Here is an 18,380-nt window from a genome sequence, read left to right on the forward strand (position 1 = left end):
TCATGCTAGCTCACTACTGCTGGGATACAGGGTCTGAATCCCCAGCAGTGCTATCGGCCAGTTGGGTGTCTACATACAGATATGATTGGCTATGTCTGAGACATGCACTGGATTGGCATCCTGTCTGGGATGTATTTTGCTGATTTAAAAATACTGCCTTTTCTCGTTGAATGCTGAAGTTCGTTTGAAGCTGCTACATTAAATAAAATGAAGTTTGTCTGCTGTATATATTTATACTTATTTATATTTTGCATTGTTTTGTTTTGCACTGTGTGCTGTTGAAAATCGGATGTTCTTTTGGTCTTATAAGTGTACACCGACTAGGCATAACATTATGAGCACCGACAGGTGAAGTGAATAACACTGATTATCTCATCATCACGGCACCTGTTAGTGGGTGGGATATATTAGCAAGCCATATATACAGCAAGTGAACTTTTCATCCTTAAAATTGATGTGTTAGAAGCAGGAAAAATGGGCAACTGTAAGGATTTGAGCGAGTTTGACACAGCCAAATTGTGATGGCTAGGCGACTGGGTCAGAGCATCTCCAAAACTGCAGCTCTTGTGGGGTGTTCTCGGTCTGCAGTGGTCAGTATCTATCAAAAGTGGTCCAAGAAAGGAACAGTGGTAAACCGGCGACAGGCTCATGGGCGGCCAAGGCTCACTGATGCACGTGGGGAGTGAAGGCGGGCCCGTGTGGTCCGATCCAACAGACGAGCTACTGTAGCTCAAATTGCTAAAGTTAATGCTGGTTCTGATAGTAAGGTGTCAGAATACACAGTGCATTACAGTTACATGTACTCAGCTGTTTTTAAATATTGGCTACATTCAGCAAGAAAAAACGTCTAATTTTGAAACTAAAAAAGGCGACAACAGCAAAATACCACCTAAAGCCTTTTGACGCTTTCTTCGTGTCAAAATGTTTTGTGTTGAGAGAAGAAATGGCAACATTACGAAGTGGTAAATGCATTACCGTCCTATTTGTTTTAATGGGTTACAGGCCTAAATGCAGTAATGGATGTGGATTAAAAAAAATAAATTGAGATTTCTAATTTGCATTTTCTATACTGTCCCAACATTTGTATTTTTGTTTTTGTCATGTAATGAGAAATTAAAAGGTGATTAAAACCATGATATGTCGATCAGAATAGTAGTAGAGCTAAGATAATTGAATTCTCTTTCTAATGAAACGATTAAATGTTTTTGTAGTTTGAGCATGTCATGTTATAGACAAGAAGCATGTTGATATTTCTAAATTGAATCAGGACTGATAATACAGAGATAATTTATTTATGCAGGGCTCACTGAATGCAAGATAAACAGTTAATCAAACGCTGAATAAAATTTGCAACTTTATCACTTAGTCTTTGATGTATTAATATATATCAAAGCAGCTGATTAGCTAATTTTTTTCATGGCCGCGTTAATGGGTGAGTAAATTAGGAGGTGAGTCAATCATGAAAATGAAAATGTTTCATTTGCATCAACGTCAAAGTGACAGCAAATTCGGTTCCTCTGGGAAACACTAAGCGCAGAGCAGGGCTTTGGCTATTTCCCCCCTCAGACACAGTCGATCATTACAATCAGGTCTGTGCATGCATGACCACCAATAGCACCTCACACCCATCCATCCATCCATCCATCCATCCATCTATAATACACGCACACATATACACACACACACACACACACTGGTAAAGGCCTTGTTCAGATTTAAGGTATTCTGGTCTGCTGTTTAAGCAAGTATTTACTTAATTGTGTAACTGCCATTATTGGTGAATGCAAACTACCTGAAAAGCAAAAGTTTGGTGTTAAAAGATACAAGTATAATACAAAATAACTTAAATAAACTATCCTGACAATGGCTTTAAACCCTTAATCCAATTAAACCTACCTTCTCTCCAGGGTTGATGAAGGCATGAACATGCTTAAGAACAGGTTTTAGCATAAGGTCGTATCTTACACACAGGTCCTGGATCTTAATCTCTCCATGCTGAGGCCAGTCTTCTGGAACTTGGGACACATCTGTGGCCACCAAAGACACAGAACAAAGGGAGAGATTTTTTTTAGGTAATTATATGGCTCTGTCTGAGGGAAATCAGAGCTAGGCAGCAGAGACAATCAGCATTTGCGCCTGGCTTTTGCATAGGTCTTTAGTGCAGAAACTTACCAGCGTCTTTATTAAGAAAGAGTATTAGAACTCACTGATATACAGTGTAGAGTTTGAGGCTGTGTTCTTTTTTCCACAGTGTGTGTTGATGTTGTAGTTTGATCACAGGCCACTGTAAATTTCAATTTTTTTTATTGGAGCAATAAGGTGTTTAAAAATCCCAAAAACACTGCTTCAGCTGATACCTGCATACCAGTACATTAACACTATAATGGCATTACAACTGTAGTGTCACTGCATTGCTAAGAATGATCCGACCACCAAATAACATCTGGTCAATGTGTGTGTGTGTGAAGGGCAGGGGGGTCATATAGAAGTCCCTTTTTTATTGATAAATGGAGTACAGGGGGTGACAAAATGTATGTACCAGATAAATGTACGTAATAAAGTGCTCAGAGAGTGTACATATACAGACTGGTATACTGATGCTGGACAAAAAAATGCCTGGCTTACAATTAATGGTCCGATTTATTTCTGAGATGTTCAATCAAATTTAGGTCAGGTCCCTCAAATTTATATACACCGACTAGGCATAACATTATGACCTCTGACAGGTGAAGTGAATAACACTGATTACCTCTTCATCACAGCACCTGTTAGTGGGTGGGATATATTAAGCAGCAAGTGAACATTTTATCCTTAAAGTTGGTGTGTTAGAAGCAGGAAAAATGGACAAGCGTAAGGATTTAAGCGAGTTTGACAAGGGACAGATTGTGATGGCTAGATGACTGGGTCAGTATCTATCAAAAGTGGTCCAAGGAAGGAACAGTGGTAAACCGGCGACAGGGTCATGGGCGGCCAAGGCTCATTGATGCACGTGGGGAGCGAAGGCTGGCCCGTGTGGTTCGATCCAACAGACAAGCTACTGTAGCTCAGATCGCTGAGAAAGTTAATCCTGGTTCTAATACATAGATGTCAGGATACACAGTGCATCACAGTTTGTTGTGCATAGGGCTGAATAGCCGCAGACCAGTCAGTGTGCCCATGCTGAGTCCGATCCATGGAGGCCCCACCTCGCAACTTACAGGAGTTAAAGGATCTGCTGCTAACATCTTGGTGCCAGATACCACAGGACACCTTCATGTCCAGGTCAGCGATGTTTTGGCAGCAAAAGGGGGACCAACACAATATTAGTGTAGATGGCTAATTTAACCAAAGATTGAGCTCTGACTTCGAGACAGTGTAATGTTGGGTAAACAATTAAATGAAAAAAAAAAAAAAAAGTCTAGACAGAGACCAGGGTGCAAGTCTAGAGGAGCAGCTGAGCAGAGGACATAGATAAAAGCTTCAAGAAGTGTTTAGACTACTTGAACACAAAGAAGGAGCTTTCTGTGCGTACTTAAAGCTCTCTAGACTAAAGTACATTTAACAGTTGCTTTCCTGAGCCAAGGAGCTTTGACAGAAGGCAACAAAGAGTAATGAATCATGGCAGCGTAGAGAGAGAAAATACAGCACATGACAAGCTTTTACAAACTGCCACCATCACGACTATCTCCAGGTCCAGATTCCAGTTTAGTCTCTCGCTCTCATCTGTTCGGTCATTTTTCCATTGCGTCATTGAGAAGGAGGAGGTCGCAGATGGAGAAGCAAAGGTTTTTCCTTGGCCACTTAATAAGATCTCACCAAAGATTCAGTCATGTACTTCCTGGAATGTATCTCTCTCCCGCTTCACTCCTCTTGCTCCAGTCCTCCCCTTTCAACCCTTTGTCCCTCCCCAGAGATGAATGTTTACATTTGCAGGGAAGACTGTGTTTCCTATCATGCCACGAATGGCGTATATAAATTGGCAGTTGTCTGATTGGGACATGTTGGAGTTTCACACATTCCCACATGCAGATGCTAGAACAATAAACAGGAAATTGGGGGTTTTCTGAGGTTGGGGTCAAACTGCATCGTTCCACAAAACCAGGCTTCTCAGGTCAAGAGTTCGGCTCTGCATGCGCTTGTGAGAAACTGATCCGCAATTGGCACCTTCTGCTTGAAGCTATCTGAGTCCAGTAAATACGGACAGATATGCTGAGGTAGTTCATTCTTAAATGCTCTGCAGTGTATGATACACCTCATTTGAAAAAGTACACCATGTGGCTGAGAGTATCTAGACACCCCTCCTAATTATTGACATCCACTGCTATTAGACAAATTAAGACTAATGACATACTACAAGTTCTCTGAGTCCAACATAGTGGCAGAAGTTTGAAGAAGGTTCTTCTGTATGTAAAGTAATGTCCATAAAGACGTAGTTTGAGTGTGGCATGAAGGAAATACAATGGCCTGCGTAGAACACAGACCTAAACCCCACTGAACAAATTTGGGCTGAATCAGAATGTCTGTGACTCTGACGCCACTGACCTTAAATGCAGTTTTGACTGAAGATGCAAAAATGATTGTTCTTTTTAGTGCATAGTAACCCTAAAAATAATAAAAATATACTAAAATACTAAATAATACTAATACAAAAAAATACGGGGCGCCCAGGTGGCGCAGCGGGATATTCCAGTAGCACACCAGCGCAGAGATTCAGCGCCGGAATATGTGGGGGGGCCTTCAAACACTGTGTAAGGACCCTGATTGGCAGATAGAGGCGTCTGTGCAGAGTGCATGGGTGGAAAAGGGTTCCCTTAAGGGCTGTGTGCGGGTCGTCGGAGGCGTGAGCAGCAATATACCCTCCTCAACTGCAAGAAATCGGGGTTCCCTAGCAGCGAAAGAAAAATTTACTACATTAAATTGGGAGAAAATTGGAGAAAATGCATAAAATAATAAATACTTAATACAGTGGAACCTCAATTTAACTGACCTCCATTTAACGGATTTCGGATTTAACGGACAAAATCTGGAAAACCAAATGTCCGTTCCGATTGTTTACAATTCTCATGAGAAGCGTAGCAAGACCAGTAGTTCAGTAATTGTCCGCTAGCCGGCGCACGTCTCTGTTTACATGAGTGATAGGCTTTATTTTGTCAGGAGGCTCGCTTTGTTCTCGCCTTTTTCTCTGTTTTCTGCTTAATATTTGAAAGTTCTAGTGCTTAGTTACGCACCAGCGCTGCTCCAGTAGCCACCAGCAGTGCTTCAGACTCAGAATAACAGATACTCTGAGTCCCCAAGTACACCAATTTTAATATTTATTTACAGGTTTTACATTACATATTTACATATCTATTTACATTGTTTAATTTACTGTTTATCCTATGTGCATGTTTAGCACTTTTGTGGACCTTAGTGCTGTGTTTTCGTATATTTTCACACCCCCTGGGGAAAAAAACCTGTTTTGGATAATCGCATTTTACGGACCAGTGCACCCCCCTTTTAGTCTGTTAAATCGAGGTTCCACTGTAATTACCAAATGTCCCAACTCTACTGGAAATATGTTTTTTTATTTTCTTATTATTGTTTCTGTTTGTCGTTTTTAGACAAAAATAGTTCTACCTTGGCTGAGCATCCTGCAAACTGGGTTCATTTTCAATTAATTCAGGTGCTGGGCCAAATCTGGTGCCTCAGTGTTGAGGTACGACCCACCCCATTACAAAGTGTTATTGTATAATAACACTGAAAATTAAAGATCTAAGAGCATCAATAGCTCAGCAACAAAGTGGTAAACCACACATGCTCACAGAATATACAAAATTGTGAAGTAAAAGTGTTTATTCTTAGCTGCAAAAGTCTCAACTGAATTCACAATTGCCTCCTTAAGCAATGTCAGCACACTAAGGGTGTGTTCGAAAACCTAGTGAGCTGCCTTGCTGTCTTACTGCCTACATAGGCAGCAGCCTAAGTCATCGACTTACAAGGCAGATTATTCAAACACGCTACTCAGCGATTCCGTCCGTTTTTGCTAACTAAGCCAACACAGTTAGCATCATGCCATTCAAACCAATGGGATGGGGTGGCACAACGCGCTAGCATGTCAACTAACATCTCCCTTCTTGTACCAAAAATGGTTAAATTCGCTGACAAGCCCGAATTTGCGAATAAATACACTTGTACACATTTATACAAATTAAAAATCAATAATAATTTATTTACAATTGAAAATAACTCGTTCGTTTCTCCATACCGTCCACCATGTTTTTTATTTTTCTGTGAGAAAAGTTGTGCCGCATTGAATGCTGGAATTGCCTTCACTGCTAAGGCAGCATCGGATGCTTCCTCGTACTTGTTTTAAAATACAGTTTTTTAACAATTTTAAGATACCTTACTAGTGAGCATATTAAGGCATCTAGGTTTTCGAACAGCCTCCTTCTCGGGAGCGCACGTAGGATGACTATGTAGAGAGCTCCCTAGGTTTTCGAACACACCCCAAGTGTGCCGAGCACAATGCAAAGACCACGTGTCAAGTGTCAGACAGAGCATTATAAAGCACACTGCAACATGACTCCAATCCGGTCAAAAGGTTTTTTGGTTGTGCGTCTTAATTCCTGTGTAGAGACATCATGATATAGCTATAGGAAGCGTTGACATTCTAGCGAATTGTGTGCTTCCAACTTTTTGAGCAACAGTTTGAGTGCTAACACAGCGATGCACAAAGTGAATTCCAAGCAGAAACGGATCGCATAGTTTGGTCTGGAGGAGCATGTTCTACCAGCACAGACCTCTTAGCTCATTCCAGTTGGATTAATAGGAATGCAGACCGCATACAGTTCTTTATACTTAACATAAGTGCCTGACCCCACTAAAGCTCTTGTAATCATATTCCTAGTACAAAAGTCTTTTCAAGATGTTAAAATGTCATTTTTGGGTGTCCAGTGTTCAAAAGTATGTGGCCCCCCTCTTCACATTACATGAATATAATCACTTTAACACAGAGCTTATTACCTATGGATCCCTCGTAGTTCTCTGACTCTGTGCTCAGGAAGCTGTTAACCTTCTTCACTGCAGCCATCTGAACCTCTAGATCTGCCAGGTTCCTCACCACCCAGTTTAGATAATTGGTCACCTGCTCAAATAAATAAATAATAAAAAATTAGATTAAATAAATAATTCCTGTTATATTAGTTAAATGCAGTTTTGACTGAAGAAGCAACAATTATTCTTCATTTTAATACATAATAACACAAAAAAAATCGAGGTTAAATCGAGGTAAATGAATAATAAAAAAATAGGATTAAATAAATAATTCATAAAAAATTACATTAAATAAAAAATAAGCACATGAAAATGCCTGAGCAGACCTTAAGGTTGGTGTTATGATTTGCTCTGATATATTATGGTAACTTTGTTAATTTTTATGTCAGCACTGGCAGGCTAGCGTGTTTTACCACTGCACCACACAAGCGCTCTTGTATGCAGTTTTGTATGTAGTTTTTCATTTAATCCATTTAATTTTATTTTTATCACCGCTTTACACTGGTAAGGGTCAAGGCGATTCAGTTTCAACACTATGCACACTCCTTACTAATAGGTGTTTAAAATTATTGACAGAAAATGTATTCTATGCTTTCAACTTTATGCCAACAGTATGCAAAAGGCCCTTTCCTGCTCCACTTTGATTGTTCCCCATGTACACAAAAGCAATGTTAATAAAGATAATAAGTTTGCATAAAACCCTGACCTCAATCCTACTAAACACCCTAGGGAGAAATCAGAGGATCTTTTGTGGGATGTCCAGCATCAATGCCTGACCTCACAGATGCTCTTTCATCATGGGCATACATTCCTACAGACATGCATCAAAATGTTGTAAAAAGTCTTCCCATAACTGAGTACGCTTATGCCCATTGTTTTGGAATGGGATGATTATATACGCCAATCAGCCATAACATTAAAACCACCTCCTGGTTTCTACACACACTGTCCATTTTATCAGCTTCACTTACCATATAGAAGCACTTTGAGGTTCTACAATTACTGACTGTAGTCCATCTATTTCTCTACATACCTTTTTAGCCTGCTTTCACCCTGTTCTTCAGTGGTCAGGACCCCCACAGGACCACCACAGAGCAGGTATTATTTAGGTGGTGGATGAGTGTGTTGTGCTGGTATGAGTGGATAAGACACTGCGCTGCTGGAGTTTTTAAATACCGTGTCCACTCTATTAGACACTCCTACCTAGTTGGTCCACCTTGTAGATGCAAAGTCAGAGACGATCACTCATCTATTGCTGCTGTTTGAGTTGGTCATCTTCTAGACCTTCATCAGTAGTCACAGGACGCTGCCCACGGGGCGCTGTTGGCTGGATATTTTTGGTTGGTGGACTATTTTTAGTCCAGCAGTTACAGTGAGGTGTTTAAAAACTCCATCAGCATTGCTGTGTCTGATCCACTCATACCAGCACAACACACACTAACACACCACCACCATGTCAGTGTCACTGCAGTGCTGAGAATGATCCACCACCTAAATAATACCTACTCTGTAGTGGTCCTGTGAGAGTCCTGACCATTGAAGAACAGCATGAAAGGGGGCTAACAAAGCATGCAGAGAAACAGATGGACTACAGTCAGTGATTGTAGAACTACAAAGTGCTCCTATAAGTGGAGCTGATAAAAAGGACAGTGAGTGTAGAAACAAGGAGGTGCTTGATCAGTGTATAACTGATTTATAATACCTGATACCAACTGTTGTGGCTAAAACACATTAATTAAAAATTTTGAAGGGGTGTCCCAATACTTTTTTCAGAAGGTTTCAAGTAAGACTTGTAGGAAAAAGTTTGTGACTCACAGTAAGGGCATATGTCAAGCCCAGTCCAACCAGTCCAGGCGCAAGTCCGTAGGACGACATCCAGATGGCAGCCACTGCTGCTGTGAGGACGATCACAGCACCCAAATAATCCTAAAAGAAAACAGTATACCTGTATACAGAGAGAACTAAAGGACCAAAGTTTGCAACAATAACCACTGCTTCCTCCCAATGTACTTACAGTTCGAACCTCCAGCCACCTGTTGGCAGCAGAGAGGAAGAGGTATGCCGTATTGTTGGTATCAGTCAGATCCAGCATCCGCTGCTTGAAACGTGCCTCATGTCTGAGGAAAGAGGCAGTAGCTTTTTAAACAATGATTAGCTACATGACTCACCACCACAGTTTACTTTGGCTAAAAGCTGGGATGAGAAGCTCTTTATTTAAGTTTGTACTGTATGTAAATAGTTAGCTTTTAAAATTCTAAACATTGTGAAAGGACATCAAAGGTGAACCTGGACAGCTGTTTAATTCTGGATTACTGCTCATCTAGGGAAAATAACTGACATGCAGATGATCTTTATTAAACTTGAATTAGTATAATTAGATGTCTGGCTGTAATGTTTATAACAGCCTCAACAAAGGGGTTTGAATTATAACACGTTTCCTTTCATGGCTGAATTTCTTTCTTAAATTAGCTCACACAGAGGCAATTTGAGCTCTTGTTTGCTTATCTAGAGAAACTGGTCCTGGAACCTAATGCTCCATATCCACATGGCACTCTATGGTACGGTAAGATTTGAAATCTGTGAGCAGTATACCTTAGTACCCATGAGAATGCCATTACAGTACGGATAGTTCAGGATTTGGATGGGAGCCGTATTGTGCTGTAGAGTAATGTGCCATGGAAAAGAGGCCTAAACTACCTACCTACCTACCTACCTACCTACCTACCTACCTACCTACCTATCTATCCGTCCATCCATCCATCCATCCATCCATCTTTCTGTCTATCTGTCCATCCATCTATCCATCTTTCTGTCTATCTGTCCACCCATCCATCTTTCTGTCTATCTGTCCATCCATCCATCTTTCTGTCTATCTGTCCATCCATCCATCTTTCTGTCCATCCATCTATCCATCCATCCATCTTTCTGTCTATCTGTCCATCCATCCATCCTTCTGTCTATCTGTCCATCCATCCATCCATCCATCTTTATGTCTATCTGTCCATCCATCCATCCTTCTTTCTGTCTATCTGTCCATCCATCTTTATGTCTATCTGTCCATCCATCCATCCATCCATCTTTCTGTCTATCCATCCATCCATCCATCTTTCTGTCTATCTGTCCATCCATCCATCCATCCATCTTTCTGTCTATCTGTCCATCCATCCATCCATCCATCCATCTTTCTGTCTATCTGTCCATCCATCCATCCATCCTTCAATCTTTCTGTCTATCTGTCCATCCATCCATCCATCTTTCTGTCTATCTGTCCATCCATCCATCTTTCTGTCTATCTGTCCATCCATCCATCCATCTTTATGTCTATCTGTCCATCCATCCATCCATCTTTCTGTCTATCTGTCTATCCATCCATCCATCCATCTTTCTGTCTATCTGTCCATCCATCCATCCATCTTTCTGTCTATCTGTCCATCCATCCATCCATCCATCTTTCTGTCTATCTGTCCATCCATATGTCTATCCATCCATCCATCCATCTTTATGTCTATCTGTCCATCCATCCATCCATCTGTCTATCTGTCCATCCATCTTTCTGTCTATCTATCCATCCATCCATCCATCCATCCATCTTTCTATCTATCTGTCTGTCTATCCATCCATCCATCCATCTTTCTATCTGTCCATCCATCCATCCAACTATCCATCCATCCATCTTTGTCTATCTGTCCATCCATCCATCCAACCACCCATCAATCCATCTTTCTGTCTATCTGTCCATCCATCCATCCTTCTGTCTATCCATCCATCAATCCATCTTTCTGTCTATCTGTCCATCAATCCATCCATCCATCCATCTGTCTAAAAGATGTCCAACCATATGTGACAGTTTATTAGACAGATTCATAGATTATAGATTTGTTAGACGTCGGCAGTAAAAGCCAATGAAATCTGCAGCTTAAAACAAACTAAGGACCATTTCTTCTGGGCTGGCATTCTAAGAAATAAAGCACTGACTAGCACTGGTAGCTTGCTGCTTAAACGAGATAAAAGTGAAGGACTGCATCATGCTTGGGGGTCTCATCAAGTAAAATTTTAAGGATAAAGAGGGCTGTATGTTTAGCTGACCTGAATGCTCGAATGGTAGTAAGGCCTTCAGCTGTCTCTGAGAAATGGCAGAGCAAAGGAAGTTGAGTGGAGTCATCCAGATCCTGCAGATCTCTGGGTGGAAGAGTGGAAGGTTAAAATGTACCACATTGTGAACTCCTTCCAATAAAGAACTTAGATCAGAACCTACCTGGAGGCGACTCGAAAATACTTCTGAATGAAGTAGAATGCCACTGCAAGAGGCACCAGAGCGATGAGGAAGGCTGGTGTGACAAAAGCAATGACGCCGATCGCCGAAAGACAGAGGAGAGTGGAGCGTGTGAGGGACTCCAGTGTCGGAGGAATGTGCTGTATGGAATGAGAGAAGTGAAAGTGCGGGACATGTTAAAAGATTAGCATGATCATGTTGCATTTCTGAACATCACAGCATACTGCTAGCCTGTTACAACAACTGTGTGTGACAGGAAAACTCGCATTATCGCAGCAGAAACATTCCACAGTAAAAGATTCAAAAGCTGTTATTTCTTACCTGGTCGATAATGTTGGTGTCTGCAGAAAAACGGTTGAGGATTTGACCAAGTGGGGTGATGTCAAAGAATCTGAAACGAGTTTATATACACAAAAGAAAATGTGAGCATTATTCCTAAAAATGTGAGCAATATTCCATCATTATATGAAAATAAAATGAAATTTTATGCAATCTCAAATGCAATTCAAGAAAAGAAAATGTGTGGAAACTTAACATTATATGTATAATAACAAGACGTTAGTAGGTACACATACACTGATCAGCCATAACATTAAAACCACCTCCTTGATTCTACACTCACTGTCCATTTTATCAGCTCCACTTACCATATAGAAGCACTTTATGGTTCTACAATTACTGACTGTAGTCCATCTGTTTCTCTGCATACTTTGATAGCCCCCTTTCATGCTGTTCTTCAATGGTCAGGACCCCCAAAGGACCACAACAGAGTAGGTATTATTTAGGTGGTGGATCATTCTCAGCACTGCAGTGACAATGACATGGTGGTGGTGTGTTAGTATGTGTTGTGCTGGTATGAGTGGATCAGACACAGCAGCACTGCTGGAGTTTTTAAATACCGTGTCCACTCACTGTCCACTCTATTAGACACTCCTACCTAGTTGGTCCACCTTGTAGATGTAAAGTCAGAGACGATCGCTCGTCTATTGCTGCTGTTTGAGTTGGTCATCTTCTAGACCTTCATCAGTGGTCACAGGACGCTGCCCACCGGGTGCTGTTGGCTGGATACATTTTTGGTTGGTGGACTATTCTCAGTACAGCAGTGACAGTGAGGTGTTTAAAAACTCCATCAGCATTGCTGTGTCAGTAATTGTAGAACTACGACTTCTGTATGGTAAGTGGAGCTGACAAAATGGACAGTGAGTGTAGAAACAAGTAGGTGGTTTTAATGTTATGGCTGATCGGTGTATATGGTACATACATTTATTAATGGTTTTATAAGCTACATCTACTATCCGTTGCCCTGTACACTTTGTACCAATTTATCAATCAAAAAGAACCTCCACAGGACCCCCACTAACCATTATATGTGTGCTGGATCATTCTAAGCCCTGGAATGACACTGTAGTGTGTGCTGTACTAATACAATTGTAGCAGGTGCAGCAGTGTTTTTGGCATCTTAAATACTGTTAGAATGTACTCTTCTTTATTAAGTGCACTTACACCTGTTAGCACTAGTTGACCTACAGAGGGTGTTTCATTTATGCACAATGTGGTTTTTAATCTCCCTCTAGTCTTGGTTAAAGCTATTCTTATCACTGTTTTAATTAAGGAAAGTCCATGAAGTCAGTTGCAAAGGAAATGTAAACAAGCAGGCTTGCACTATTAAAGTTTAACATTAATAAAAAAGCAATTGTAGTCATGTAGACTAAGAGGCTAAAAAAAAAAAAACAAGTACAGTACATTTATACACAGTCTTATTACCGTGTGTGTGTATGTGGATGTGTGTTTACCTAAGGGGTGCATGAATGATCTTGTTCAGTAAGTTATGGTGCAGATTACTGGCAGCAGTAAGGCCCAAAAACTCTACAGTCAAAGATGTGACAAGACACAGAACTATTCCTGCACCACAGAGGATAATAAACACCGGTACATAGGATCTATGCTGTCAAGCAAAAAAAAAACACACACACAAATGTACACATTAAATCAACAAGTCATGTTTGCCTACACATACAGTATAATAACAAAACAGCAATAACAAAATGACAATTCTAGGTCTCTGTAACAGGGTCTCACCATTCACGCCATGGCAGGTATACCCTCACACCTGCAAGAATTTAAAATTAACCCCTATATTTAAGATGCGTTACTCAGGTAGAACGATACTGTGGCTAAGTAAACATAAACAAAAAAAGATAACAGGAAAATAAAAAGCAGGCAAAGCAACGAAAGAAAGTAACAAATTAAAGACAGAAAATTATCCACAGCCCACAGAGGAGAAAGGGGATTGAAAAGGGATAGAGCTGTCATAATATGGCAAGCTGCTCAATGTGCCTGCAATAACCAAGCTCTTGGAAAGAAAGAAAACCCGGAGCTAAATGAACAAGCGGCACCCAACCCCCCTCCCTCAAAGTAGTGTAGCCAATGCTTATAGGCGGTCCAAACGTGGGGCCCACTCTAAAAAAGGCCCGTAATGCCACCTTACTCATCCGTGTTGGTTTTTCTAATGTAAACGTGAATAAGTTCACAGAAAAAATCCAAGCCCAGCATAATAGTTTTAAGAAAACCACAGGTTTCCCAACAGAGGAGCTGGCAAATCTGTGAGGGAGAAACCATGATAAATAGAAACAATTAATGCTCAGTCAAGCGCAGGTGACTGACAGTTAATAGGAACCCCTCAGCCAGCTATATTTGGCAAGACCGGATTTTGTAACAGAGACATGCCACCAATGAACATTGATTAGTCATTCACAGTCAAGTTATGTGAAATTATAGAATGATTGCTTTCAATTTCAAGTCAAGAGTTTCAACTATTGAGAAGAGATCATGTGAATCTATATTTTGTCCCAGGAATATTTACTAATGGAAACCATGCCCCAACCAAAACACATTTCAAGGATTTTTTGCAGAAGAACTGTAACAGGCCCACCTGCTGTGAAGATTCGCAGAATCATGCCCATCTGCCATGGCCAGCAGGGGGGAAATGACAACGCAGATGATTGGCATGCTTAACTGACAGTCACCTGCACCTTGTTGAGCCTTAATTTGCTCTAGGTAAAGTGAGGTGTAATTAATCATGTTTTGTTTTTTTCGCAGTGTTGCTGGCTCCTCGGTTGGCACCTGTTCCTTATCTCTGAAGCTAAAAAAAGTCTATAAATGCATTTGTTTACTCATCAGTCCACAATTAGACAAGCTGTCGGCAACTGAGAACTGTACTTGCTATAAGAGCAGGTGTCCTGTACTAATTACACCAACACTATCAAAGGTGAAAAAAGCCAAGGGTAAAAGCAAAACACCTGCTGAAATCTTCTCAACTCTCTACAGTCTCTGTTCATGTGTTTACTATAAGAAAACACCAAATACAAATGTTGTTAATGGAAATACGCCACAAAATGCATTTATCAAGTTTACAAAGGACAACATTGTTATTCTGCACTTGCACAGTGGGTTATTACATTAGCCCACCACTGCTGAGATCCAGATTTAAATCTCAATCGGCTGGCTGGGCATCTACACAGACATGACTGGTTATGGCAACTGGTTTTGCCATGGCCAAATCCATGCAATGAATTGGCACCCTGTTCAGAATATTCCTGTCTTGCACACAGTGTTTCACAGTGGAACCTCAGTGGAACCTGGCTCACACCAAATCCGTCCAAACTATAAGGTATGGTGGAGGGAGAACCATGCTTTGGGCCACCATGCTATTTTGCCATAGTTTGGACAGTTTACAATTATTAAGAAAAGTGCCATAAGAAATAGTACAAGAATATTACCCAAAACTTGGTTACCCAAGATGCTGGATGCAACAAGACATTTACTATTGCTTATAAGTGAATAAATAATCTACTCTAAATATAAGAGTTTACATCCATTTTCCATCCTGGACTATGAGTCATTGATTAATGCATTAAACAGATAATATGAGGGTTCTTCAAAAAGTTTCCACACTTTTTAAAACATTAAACATAGTCACCTTCCGATGCATTTTTCCTAGCATCGTACCAAAAAATGTTTGTGGTTGAGCGCGTAGCCACTGATGCACCGCTGCTTTCACATCATCACATGAAAATCTTTTTCCCCTTAAAGCTTCTTTGAGCGGTCAAAAAGGTGGAAATCAGATGGCGTTAAATCCGGACTATAAGCTCTCTCTCAGTCCTTCAGACACGACCAATTACTACTCCTCCCACCCTCACTGCTTCCAATCAAAATATAAAAGTGCGGACACTTTTTGAAGATCCCTCATAACAATTATGATTGTTTGTGTGTTATTTATTTTATTCAGCACGTGTTTATCCTGTAAAACCTTGCTGTGAATGAGGATCAGATTGCACTTTGTAATAAGTCATGCACACATCCAGGTAAGATGCAGGAAATTCCTAAGGGTTCACAAAGTTTGTCTTACATCTGTATTTGTCAGATTTCTTAGTCAAAGGCCAAAAAGAGAGAGAGAAAAAAAAACATACCTCAGCATTTCGCAATGCTTCGTACACCTGAGTGTAATTCGTGCCATTGACACCAAAGCCACTGATGTCATTGCCGATATCATTTGGGCTTGAAGAGGTCCATGCTGCTAGCCAGTAATCTATAGCCACCATGACAGAGTGCTTGGCCAGCTTGGAGGCAACCATCAAGAAGACCAAGAGAAAGCCGCAGGATGACATATAACACCAGCATACCCTCCATGGGATCTTTGAACGACGGCTGGTGGTAGTGGACATGTTGTCCTCCTCGTCCTCCTCCTCTTGCTCCTCTGTCAATTACCATTGAAAACAACAACAAAAGATTAAAATCCTCCAGCCTCTCTGATAAGACTGAATGTAAAATAAAATGTAGGGAATAAGACCTACCTTCATCTTCGTCATCAATTTGATTCTTGGCTTCTCTAGAGTAGAAAGCTCTTCTCAGGGTCTTCCTCTCAAGGGTAGTCTGACTTTCGGTCTCTGGATCCTGAAATAAAGCAATTGTACATTTACATATATTACAGATTTGAGCAGAAAGGACACTACCAGCTCAGAATAACAATTTGGAGATATTTAAATATGTGTGTGTGTGTGTGTGTGTGTGTGTGTGTGTGTGTGTGTGTGTGTGTGTGTGTAAAATATTATAAATATTTTTAATATAAATACTTTTTGTAAATATTTGAATGTATTAAATATATTATTATTGTTTTAATGTTACTTCCCGTGTAGTTGCTAAAATGTAAAACTGCTGTTGTTTATAAGTCCAAAATTCTAAGCCTATGATGTCACATAATCTTTGTTCAAAAATTTGCAATGGATGGCTTTATGAGTCTTGCGTTATAGAGTTAGGTGTGATTCAGATAAAATAAAATAAAATAGAGTAACAAACCATTCCCAATGCTTCATAATATATTCTTTCATGCACTGAAAATGTTGAATAGTAAGTTTGCCCTAAATGCCCATCCCTAATATGAGTAAAGCAAACCTGACCTTCTCCAGCTCCTGGTCCTGCCTATTCATCAGTGTTTTCCAGTGTTCATATAACTCTACATCATGAGTCTGAATGTCCTTTAGAGTCCCCTCTCTCAGCACAGATCCATCCTTCATTGCTATTATCTGATATACAATAAAAAAAACAGTAAGTTATAAAGGTACAAACTAAATTATCAAACAATAAAATGTAAATCACAACAGCCTGTATTTACTGCATGCTACAAAATGTCCCAACTTTTTTGAAAATGGGTTTTGTACATATAGTGCCATAAAAAAGTAACTGCCTAAATAACTTTTTTGGAATGTGTTGCAGGCCTAAAGGCAAGAATGGATGTAAACAAATAAAAAAGTCAAAGTAAATGCAAGAAACACTGCATTTTTTATATCTTTGTACACACAGAGTGTGTGTGCTTGATTGGCTTGCCTGTAGTCCAGCTCATTGGACTTATGGAATTGAATGGCGCATCATGAAGAGAAGATTACAATTGATAAAAAGTATGATTAAAAGAAAAGGTAACATAATCCAGTGGTAAACATGCCTCTACTCCAGCTTTTTTGAGTGGAACAGAGGAATGAATTATCATTGAAAACACTGATAATCTTTTCTATGTTCTTTTGTCAGTTAAATAAAGGGTCAAGTGATTTAACAAATTACAAATATTTAGTTTTTATTGCATTTTTAAAAAGTGTTCCAACTTTTCTGAAAATAGGCCTTGTCAATAAATGGAATGATCATTTAAAAGCTGTGTTTTGTGCATTTTACTCATGCTTTCTTTATCTTATGTTGAAATTACTTGGAAGATCCTAAACATTTAAATGTGACAAGAAAATCGGAAGGGGGTAAATACTTTTTCACAGTGTGTACATTGCTATATAGCAAGTTCAAAGACATACATACATTTGTTGTGAATATTTGCAATGGCAGTATATTAAAGAACAAAACATAAAGGGTTAAATATGATGTCATTTAAAACACTTTAAATTCTGATTATTTTTCAACTGTTGCTGATACCAACCCAGTCAGCGTGAATAAGGTACTGCAGTTTGTGCGTAACCAAGACCACAGTGCGCTTATCATCCTGCAGGAACTTGAGAATGCCTTCCTGCATCAGGTGGTCACTCAGATGAATGTCCAGAGCAGAGAATGGGTCATCCTATGGGTGGACAATAGACAGTAAACCTTATTGAACACCAAAGTCTGTATTGTTTGTTATGCGTCATAGAGATGTGTCATCTGGGTGTAATTAAGATATTGAATTAAAGGACTGTGGTCATACAAGGGTGGTCTGAAAAGAAAATGTTATACTGTATCACACTGCCATACATAATGCCATACATAATACTTGGCCATGGATAACATTCCTAAATTAGATTTCTCACCAGAAAAACAATGTTGGTGTTCTGATAGAGAGCTCTGGCCACACAGATCCTCTGCCTCTGACCTCCACTTAGGTTTATTCCCTGAATGACATAGCACATAGATACAATTATGATGAACAATGACTGAGTTTCCATTCTTCATTTCTGAAATAGTAGTCTTAGCTTGGTGTTTATTAATAATGCTTAATCTGGTTACATCAGTGATCTAATGTCTACAGAGAACATGTAAATAGTGGACAGAGACTGGAAATAAAAGG

The 18,380-nt window shown here is 40.0% G+C and overlaps 1 protein-coding gene across 6 annotated transcripts in view; it reads right to left on the bottom strand.

Annotated features, from left to right (window-relative positions):
- Positions 1-18,380, bottom strand: part of abcc9 (ATP-binding cassette, sub-family C (CFTR/MRP), member 9) — a 90,437-nt gene that overhangs the window by 18,054 nt on the left and 54,003 nt on the right. For all 6 annotated transcript variants that reach the window (XM_062994705.1, XM_062994709.1, XM_062994708.1 and 3 more), the window contains 13 exons: positions 18,124-18,204; positions 17,760-17,897; positions 16,741-16,866; positions 16,138-16,237; positions 15,754-16,040; positions 13,078-13,229; positions 11,606-11,675; positions 11,267-11,424; positions 11,098-11,190; positions 9,026-9,128; positions 8,827-8,937; positions 6,982-7,102; positions 1,897-2,027 (listed from right to left, as the gene is read on the bottom strand). In XM_062994705.1, the coding sequence (XP_062850775.1) occupies positions 1,897-2,027; positions 6,982-7,102; positions 8,827-8,937; positions 9,026-9,128; positions 11,098-11,190; positions 11,267-11,424; positions 11,606-11,675; positions 13,078-13,229; positions 15,754-16,040; positions 16,138-16,237; positions 16,741-16,866; positions 17,760-17,897; positions 18,124-18,204 (1,671 nt within the window). The remainder of the gene's footprint in view (positions 1-1,896; positions 2,028-6,981; positions 7,103-8,826; positions 8,938-9,025; positions 9,129-11,097; positions 11,191-11,266; positions 11,425-11,605; positions 11,676-13,077; positions 13,230-15,753; positions 16,041-16,137; positions 16,238-16,740; positions 16,867-17,759; positions 17,898-18,123; positions 18,205-18,380) is intronic.

The sequence above is a fragment of the Trichomycterus rosablanca genome, chromosome 1 (assembly GCF_030014385.1).
Source record: "Trichomycterus rosablanca isolate fTriRos1 chromosome 1, fTriRos1.hap1, whole genome shotgun sequence".
NCBI classification, from domain to species: Eukaryota; Metazoa; Chordata; class Actinopteri; order Siluriformes; family Trichomycteridae; genus Trichomycterus; species Trichomycterus rosablanca.